Source organism: Sinocyclocheilus anshuiensis, unplaced genomic scaffold, assembly GCF_001515605.1.
Source record: "Sinocyclocheilus anshuiensis isolate Anshui unplaced genomic scaffold, SAMN03320099.WGS_v1.1 scaffold883, whole genome shotgun sequence".
Taxonomy (NCBI): domain Eukaryota; kingdom Metazoa; phylum Chordata; class Actinopteri; order Cypriniformes; family Cyprinidae; genus Sinocyclocheilus; species Sinocyclocheilus anshuiensis.
Genome location: NW_015547678.1, coordinates 1421555 through 1430528, shown reverse-complemented (window position 1 = coordinate 1430528; position 8974 = coordinate 1421555). Strand labels below are relative to the sequence as shown.

Sequence of the window (8974 nt, the reverse complement as noted above, 5' to 3'; positions counted from 1 at the left end):
TATATATATATATATATATATATACACAATGAAAGTCAGAGGGAGTTGCAACTGTTTAGTTACCAACATTCTTCAGAATATCTTCTTTTATGTTCTGCTGAAAAAAGAAAGTCATACAGGTTTGGAACAGCATCAAGGGGAGTAAATGATGACAGTATTTTCATTTCTGGTTGAACTGTCTCTTTAAGGGTTATGCTATTATAGAACAATAGTATCTATCCTAGTTCCTTATTACTTCACCATAGTTGAGCTAACTAATTTTCTAAATTCCAAATGTATTCATCTTGGGTTTCTTAATCATAATCAAAATAATCTACATGGACAGGTGAGAGGTTTGCATTATGGATATTAGAATAAACCTTCCTATTAATGTGAACTTGTTCATTAAAAAGCAATGATTTTGTATGATTCATTCATTTAACAGTGTCAGTGAAATGTTTTTGTTTCTTGTAGTCTGGCGGCATGTGGATAAGACTGGACCAGAGGGCCATATTGATGCACTGCTTATGTATGGACAGGGTAAGCATGCAATAAAAAGCTTGTGTTGTGAAATTAGGTTTTGTTTCTTGCCTCTGAATTTGTGTTTGTTGTCTCTTAGATGCTGTTGTTGTTGCTGGAAATGGCCGTCTGCTTCGCTCCTGGGAGACCACAGTCGGTGGCTTGAAGTGGGAGACAGTGCTTGATACGGGAAGGTTGTATGTTGTTTGTTATTTTGTGACAATATTGGGATTAACTGGTGCATCAAACTGACAGTGTCCACTTTTGACCACAGCTTTCAGGCTGCTGCTTTAGTTGGAGTTCACCTTGTGAAGTATGTTGCTGTGCTGAAGAAATCAGCAATCTCGCTCCATGACCTTTCAAGTGGCAGCCAGATATGGGAGGAAAACCTACCTGACAGGTGATAAAAAAAAATCTTGGAATTCAGAATAACAGCTGTTCTTTTTTTTTGCAACTTCTTATTACAGTTATTATTTGTGTAATTAATTGTTTTTTTTCTTTCTTTTTGCTGTAATTAATTGTGAATTAATCTTTTTGCATCCTACAGTGACACTGTTCAGTATCAAACTATTTATTCTGGTGGGAATGGACTGGTGTTTGTTTTTGGGGTTGTGCCGAACTCCCATATTGTTATTGTTGAATACAAAATTGAAGATGGAGAAATCATGAACAAGGTATGGAGTTTACTTTCTTTAGGATTTAAAAAAAAAAAAAAAGAGCAAGGATGGAATGGTTGAAGGTGTTCAAGGAATAGTTCACTCAAAATTAAAAAGAGGGTTGTAGAATCACACACACAGACCAGCCAAGCAAACCCTGTTGTATTATTGTTTCAGCAGGATGCATGAAATTGATCAGTAAAATTGACAGTAAAAACATTTATAATGGTACACAATACACAGTATAATTTACATGTATAATTTATAATTTTACACAATGCAGTTTTCTTATTTAAAGACTCAGATTACTTCGATAATACAAAAAGATGGAAAATATATTGAGTTTTCTTATTGAGAGAGTCAGATTACTTAGCTAATAATACAGTCACACTTTTTTTCCCTCAGAAATCAGTTGAAGCCGCATGGATGTCAAGCCTGGAGAGCAGCTGTACAGTCATCAGCTCAGGGATCCTATTGTGTGTGGATCAGATCACACAGTCCCTGTATACTCTACTGCTGAAGTCTGCAGAACAGACAGAAATTAGACAGATCCACCTCCAGGTACAGATGTTGCTACGCTTGTATTTAACATACAGTGCTTCCTCAGTCTTCTGTAACTATAATATCATGGGTGGCTCCTCTTTTCAAAGACGCTAGATTTGGAGGTGGCATCTGGATTCCAGCCCGTTCTGACGTCCACTCAACCCAATCCAGCACAGCCTCCTCTTTCTGAGTTCTTCCTGCAGCTCAGTCCAGATCATCACATCCTGCTGCAACTCAAAGACGGCTTCATCGCTACGCTCCGAGACTTCTATCCAGTAAGAACTAATATGCCTCCGAGTTAAACAGAACCATTAAATTCCTTACAATTCCAATTCATAAAATGTTATTTATTACAGAAATTTTACTGGTTATTCTTCACTCAAAGTCTAAAGCCCAATGTCCTTCATATTTCAGTCATATCTGGCTGCTTTTGCCACATCTGGAGAGAGGACAGTTGCTGCTGTGATGTCTCCAAAGAATGATACTGTGAGTCACATTTCAAAAACAAGACAAAAATGTATTTTTAGGTATGTACTTGTACCTTAATCAGTTGTTATTCTTACTCAAGGCTTGCAGCATCAACCTGTTCAGTGCTGACACAGGGCGGAGGCACCTTGACACCACCGTTATCTACCACATGGACCCTAATGGAGGAAAGCCAAACAGAGTGAGGGCTGATGCTGAAGTATATAAGTTTAACCGATTATTGGCCAATAATTTTGAATGTAGGTTAATTTGATTGGTCTGTTCTTTAGTTATATGTCCACGCCTTTCTGAAGAAAGATGATTCTGTGGGCTACAGAGTCATGGTGCAGACGGAAGATCTTACACTCACATTCCTACAGCAACCTGGTATGAACTACACTACGGAGAAATGTATTTATTAAAAATAAAAATAAATAATTCTCATTTAAGAACCTGGCAAATAAATATAGAAAAGCTGTTTCAAAATCCTTTCATTTAAAATGAATTTAAAAATGTTACATTTAAAATATATAAAAAATCATTACAATTATTATTACATTCTAAGTTTAATCAAATTAAATAAATAGCTTAAAATAAGTCAATAAATTGATTTCTCTCCTGGACCTCGGTACTATATCTGTAAAAAAATATATGAAGTAAAATTCAACTTAGCTTTACCTCAGTATAAACTACAAAAGGCAAGGAGTTGATTTTTGTTTCCCACTGTAGGCAGGGTGGTCTGGATGAGGGAGGAGGCCCTGGCTGATGTGGTCACGATGGAGATGGTTGATCTGCCATTCACTGGAACACAGGCAGAACTGGAGGGAGAGTTTGGAAAGAAAGCCGGTAAAACCTTTGTTTATCATGTCTTTGTTTGCTTATTACATATTGTTTATAGTCTTATTTTTTCATATTGTAATTTCAGAGCAATCCAGTTAGGTGTTAGTTTAAAATATGAAACACATCTTAAGGTCAACATAAAATGTCATTTGAAGGCCTTTTTTTTTTTTTTCGATTTTAACATTTGCTAGATATAAGTGTTATGTATGCCTGTGCTCTGTGTTTGTGATGTATGGCTAATGTGTGTTGTGTGTTGTGGCATTGCTGCTTTGCTTGCTAAGCAAAAAAAAAAAAAAAATCTCACTCATCTGTCCTATTTTCCATGGCTTTCTTGCTATTTCTTTTTGTATTTATGTCCTTATGTGTTTTCTATTGCCTATCTGCTGCACTTGGATCCAGCCATTCAAGGTAAAGTAGAGAGCTTCCTCTAATTTTGCTTCTCTTCCTAATCATGTTTATTTTATGTAATGTCTTTGTCAGTGTCTCTAACTTTTGGTCAATAAATTGGCTCAAGAATGTAACTAATTTTATGTAAAAGCTGAAGTGACTTTTTTTTTTCTTTTTCTTGGAGATTCATTTACCTCTGTCACTCATCGCTGTGGTCTCTTGTTGCCTGCAGATGGGCTGTTACCCATGGTTCTCAAGCGCCTCTCTTCCCAGTTCATCCTGCTGCAGGCCTGGCTGGCCCATCTCTGGAAACTCTTTTATGATGCCCGGAAGCCCCGAAGCAGTGTGAAGAATGAGGTCACCATAGACACACTGTCTCGGGATGAATTCAACCTGCAGAAGATGATGTTGATGGTAACTGCCTCTGGGAAGGTAAGTTTAGAATGCACAGCTGTTCTTTTTGCTGTCTTGTTGGTTAACATATGGCTATTGTTTTTCTACTCAGCTCTTTGGCATCGACAGTAAATCAGGAACGATTTTGTGGAAGCAGTATTTAGAAAACATCCAGCCCAACTCTGTTTTCAAACTCATTGTGCAGAGGACCACTGCTCACTTTCCTCATCCTCCACAGTGCACACTTCTTATAAAAAGCCAGGTAAGCTTTTGTATGATCTAAAGCTATTTGTTTGTTTATTTGGTTGCCTGTTTTTGTTTGCTTATTCTTATGTTTTTGTTTGTTTACTTGCTTTCATGTTTACTCATTTGTGCATTTGTTTGTTTGCTGCTTCATTTGTTTACAAATTTATGCATTTGTCTTTTAGTTTGTTTATTTGCTTGTTAGTTACTTTGTATACTTGTTTGCGAATTTGCTTGCGTGTTCAATTGCTTTTGTTATTTTTGTTTAATTTACTTGTGTTTTTTGTGCGTTTTTGTTTACTTGTTTGTTAGTTTGTACACTTGTTTTTTGTTTGCTTGCTTAGTTTACACATTTGTCCATTTTTTTCATTCATTTGACTCTGTTTTTTTTAGGACAGTGAAGTGTTCATATGTTCAATACTACATGTTTTTGTTTGTTTGTTTTTTCATGTGTATATATATATTTATTTTTTATTTTTTATACATTTAAAAATGGACTGTATTTACAGGACACAGGTCTTGGAAACCTCTATGTCTTCAATCCTATCTTTGGCAAGAAGAGTCAAATTAGTGTCCCTGCCTTACCCAGACCTGTCCTTCAGACCCTGCTGCTGCCTGTCATTGACCAGGACTACGCTAAAGTCCTTCTACTTATTGATGACCAGTATAAGGTGGGTCTCTGTTCTTCTGACAAACCTTCTGTGTTCCTTGGAGAATGTGAACCTATTTATTTTCCCATTCAGGTTACAGCATTTCCATCTACAAAGAACGTTCTGCAGCAGCTTCAGGACACAGCATCCTCCATATTCTTCTACCTAGTGGATTCTAGTCAGGGAAAACTGTCCGGTTTCCGTCTGCGCAAGGTTAGCATCCATTCATGCAAAGCAGATGTAAAGCACTTTTGATGCTAGTGTTCATAAAAGATTTTGTTCCTTTAGGATTTGTCTACAGAGGTAATCTGGGAGGTGGTCATCCCCACTGAGGTGCAGAAGATAGTGGCTGTCAAAGGAAAGCGTGCAAATGAACATGTGCATTCCCAGGGCAGAGTCATGGGGGATCGTAGTGTGCTCTACAAGGTATTGCTGATTCGATGACTGCTCTTTTTGGGCAAAAGTAATTACACTCTTTTCTAATCACATATCCTACCTGTTGTTGTTCTGCAGTATCTGAACCCTAATCTCTTGGCTGTAATAACGGAAAGCACAGACACCCATCAGGAGCGGAGCTTTGTTGGAATCTTCCTGATTGATGGTGTCACTGGCCGTATTGTGCATGAAGCGGTGCAGCGGAAAGCCAGAGGACCTGTTCACTTTGTACACTCTGAAAACTGGGTGGTGGTAAGTGCACAAATGTATCCATCCATTTATCCATTATGATTACTGTGATAGATACAAATGTTTCTGGTACAGAATTTAACACTACTTTTTGTGTTTATTCCCTATAGTATGTGTACTGGAACTCCAAGTTCCGCAGAAATGAGTTTTCTGTGTTGGAGCTCTTTGAGGGAGCGGAGCTCTATAACAGCACAGTGTTCAGCTCCCTGGACAGACCACATCCACCTCATGTTCTGCAGCAGTCGTACATTTTTCCTGCTTCCATAAGCACTTTGGAAGCCACACTTACAGAAAAGGGCATCACCAGCCGACACCTTATTGGTTAGTATTGTGCATATCCAGCAGTTAGGAATCTTCAGATACTGACAGTTATTTTATTTTTTAATATCTATAAGATCAAAGTCTTATGAAAAATATCAGCATTCTCATATTAAATTCTGTGTGTTACTTTTACTTTATAGTCGGGCTGCCATCAGGCAACATTTTATCCTTACCAAAGATGTTTCTGGACCCAAGGAGACCAGAAGTCGTCTCAGAACACAGTCGGTGGGTTTTCAACTAATATTTACTATGTTGGGAAATATCACATACGATTCAGACTTTGATTAACAATTTGCTTGCTGAGTAACCAAGCTGAACAATGATTGTCTCACCATTTAGGGAGGAAAACCTCATACCATATGCTCCAGAAATGCCCATTCGTGAAGAGTGGTTTATAAACTACAACCAGACTGTGTCAAGAATAAGGGGCATCCACACTGCCCCCTCTGGCCTGGAGTCTACCTGTTTGGTAAGAGTGATGGTTTAGTCCATTTTTTTTTTTGTTTTTTTCTTTTTTCTTCACAATATTAAATAACTTTTTGTTGGTAGGATTTGTCTTAATTTGAAGGGATAGTTCACCCAAAATGAAAATTCTGTCATTAATTACTCACCCTCATGTTGTTCCAAACCCGTAAGACCTTCGTTCATCTTCGTAACACAAATTAAGATATTTTGATGAAATCCAAGAGCTTTCTGACCCTCTATAGACAGCCATGCAACTACCATGTTCAAAGCCCAGAACCGTAGAAAGGACATTGTTAAAATAGTCTGTGACGTCAGTGATTCAACTGTCATTTTATGAAGCTATGAGAATACTTTTTATGCGCAAAGAAAGTTCTTGGATTTCATCAAAAATATCTTAATTGGTGTTCCGAAGATGAAAGAAGGTCTTACATGTTTGGAACGAGATGAGGTTGAGTAATTAATGACAGAATTTTCATTTTGGGTGAACTATCCCTTTAACATCCATGCCATTCTCATTACATGAATGAAATGCATTTAATTTCTTCACCCTGTAGGTGGTTGCGTATGGTCTTGACATCTACCAGACCAGAGTGTTCCCCTCCAAGCAATTTGATGTCCTTAAGGATGACTATGACTATGTATTAATCAGCAGCGTACTCTTTGGCCTCTTCTTTGCCACCATGATCAGCAAACGTCTAGCGGAAGTGAAACTGCTCAATAGGGCATGGCGATAAGACTCATCCTGATGGCCTGTTGACTTCATTCTCTCCCTCACTGCAATGTGGTCAACACATTGATGGCAGGAGACTAGCTGGTGACCATGTCAAAACTGCAAGATCATTTGATAAGTTTGGTGTATTTTTGCAACCAGCTGTCTTAGGGATCTTGTGGTGTTTTGAGTGTAAGTGCATAGACGGCCATGATAGTTTTTCCCTTTTCAGAGAGAGAAGTAATGTAGGTCTAATTTTCCCCCCCAGCATTGATCAATTCACTGTCTAATTTATTTATTGTGCCTTTCGGGGTAACATAACTCATGTGATTTAAAGGTAGACTCACCAGGTATAACATAATACCCGTCCCTTTTATTTATTTAATTTTTTTTTTCATTCTAGATTTCGTTCAGTAAGTCTGAGTCTGCCTTTTGAAGAAATGGTGTTATTTTGAAAATTAATACTGAGGGAAGGAGTATTGCAAAAGGACTGCCATTTTTATTTAAATCAATGAAAAGATTGGGTTTTAAATTTGATATGATCTGATGAGCTATTGAAGAATATATTGCCTTGTGTACAGGATTTGAATGGGCAAACACTAGTGCACATGAGAACTGTGAAATTGTTTTCTCCTGTACATTAATGATAGAAGGTTCTGCATAGGAGTTTGGATAGTCTTTTGTAGTTATTTTATGGTATGTCAAATGCACTGGATGGTTTGGAGCCATGTTCTTACTTGATATATTTATGAGCAAGATCCTAATATGCCATATCATACTTTGATTTTGACTTGTACGCATTACAAATCCTTGTGATTTTACTATTGTGTAAAATGTTTCTACTCTTTTGATTTTCTTGAATAATAGGCCTGTTTATATACATAATTTTGAAAGCATCCCCGCTGCTGCAAATTAATGATGTCAGAAAAAATGAGTTTAATAATATTTGTAACAAAAGAGTAGACATTCAATTAAGTTGGTAACAAACCTAATGCTTTTTTAAACATGCATAAATTATTTGTTCTTTTCCCCCTAATCAATAATAAAGAATATGCCCTTCCTAATTATAGACTCTTGAATCGTTTTGAAAATTTAAGATAGAACTGCTGCAGTTGTGGATAGTCTGGGCAATACCAGTTGAAATATTTTCTGGTTGCATCATTAAAGGGATCATTCATCCAACAAAAAAAAAAAGTTAATTCTATCATCTTGTACGCACCATTATTTTGTTAAAAACTTGTATGACTGACTGACTTCTGCAGAACACAGAAGATGATATTTTGAAGAATTTTGAATACAGTTTAGTTACCACTGACTTCAATTGTATAAACAAAAAAAATCTATCATCATTTATTCACCCTCCTGTCGTTACCAACCTCAATTACTTTTTTCTTCTTCAGCAGAACACAGAAGATGATATTCTGAAGACTGTTGGGACCCTAACCATTTTGGTTATAGTTGACTTCCATTGTATGGACAAAACATGATGGCATTTACAAAATATTATTACTTACCTATAAGGCCCTTAATGGGTTAACTCCTGCGTACCTAACTAGTCTTCTACCATGCTGCAATCCATCACGCTCCGTAAGGTCACAAAACTCTGGACTTTTGGTAGTTCCTAGGATAGCAAAGTCCACTAAAGGAGGTAGAGCTTTTTCGCATTTGGCTCCCAAACTCTGGAATAGCCTTCCTGATAACGTTCGGGGTTCAGACACAGATTAGATTAAATCTAGATTAAAGACATCTCTTTTGCCACGCATTCAAATAATGCATCTCATAATCTTGTACTTCAGTTATATCTGATCAAATGCACATTATTATTCTTTAGCTTGGGTTAAACAAATCAATTTTGCTTGGTTGGAACAGCAGCTACGCTAATTATGTCTCTAATTATGTCTCTATTTGTTTCTCTGTTTTTGCCACGGTTTTACACAAGCTTCAGTCTGGATCCAGAACACCTGAGAAGAGATGATGCCAACCCCTCAGAGGACCTCAGATGATGCCAACCCTGAAACAACATACAGAACGACCACATTTTGCTAGAAGTTTGATTGCATCATATAATAATTACTGTTAGTGTTCATCGTCTGTTTGATTACGTCTTTAAAGGGGTCATA

At 37.2% G+C, this 8974-nt stretch overlaps 1 protein-coding gene across 2 annotated transcripts; it reads left to right on the top strand.

Annotated features, from left to right (window-relative positions):
• Positions 1-419: 419 nt before the first annotated feature.
• Positions 420-7632, top strand: LOC107703081 (ER membrane protein complex subunit 1-like). 2 transcript variants are annotated; one of them, XM_016505598.1, is made up of 21 exons: positions 420-519; positions 599-692; positions 773-898; positions 1046-1172; positions 1560-1715; positions 1805-1972; positions 2112-2183; positions 2266-2364; positions 2453-2549; positions 2892-3008; positions 3402-3410; positions 3622-3821; positions 3895-4044; positions 4535-4696; positions 4769-4888; positions 4964-5101; positions 5189-5362; positions 5470-5680; positions 5821-5905; positions 6020-6149; positions 6700-7632. In XM_016505598.1, the coding sequence occupies exons 1-21, from the start codon at positions 435-437 to the stop codon at positions 6877-6879; spliced, it is 2700 nt and encodes an 899-aa protein (XP_016361084.1). In that variant the 5' UTR covers positions 420-434; the 3' UTR covers positions 6880-7632. The 2 variants fall into 2 exon arrangements, with proteins under 2 accessions (XP_016361084.1, XP_016361085.1); XM_016505599.1 differs by lacking the exon at positions 3402-3410.
• Positions 7633-8974: the final 1342 nt, after the last annotated feature.

Excerpts from the sequence above, each read along its gene's own strand:
- LOC107703081 (XM_016505598.1), top strand. The coding sequence starts at position 435 with ATGTTTTTGTTTCTTGTAGTCTGGCGGCATGTGGATAAGACTGGACCA. Across the intron at positions 693-772 it reads ACAGTGCTTGATACGGGAAG|CTTTCAGGCTGCTGCTTTAG; the intron begins GTTGTATGTTGT and ends TTTTGACCACAG. Across the intron at positions 2,550-2,891 it reads CACATTCCTACAGCAACCTG|GCAGGGTGGTCTGGATGAGG; the intron begins GTATGAACTACA and ends TTCCCACTGTAG.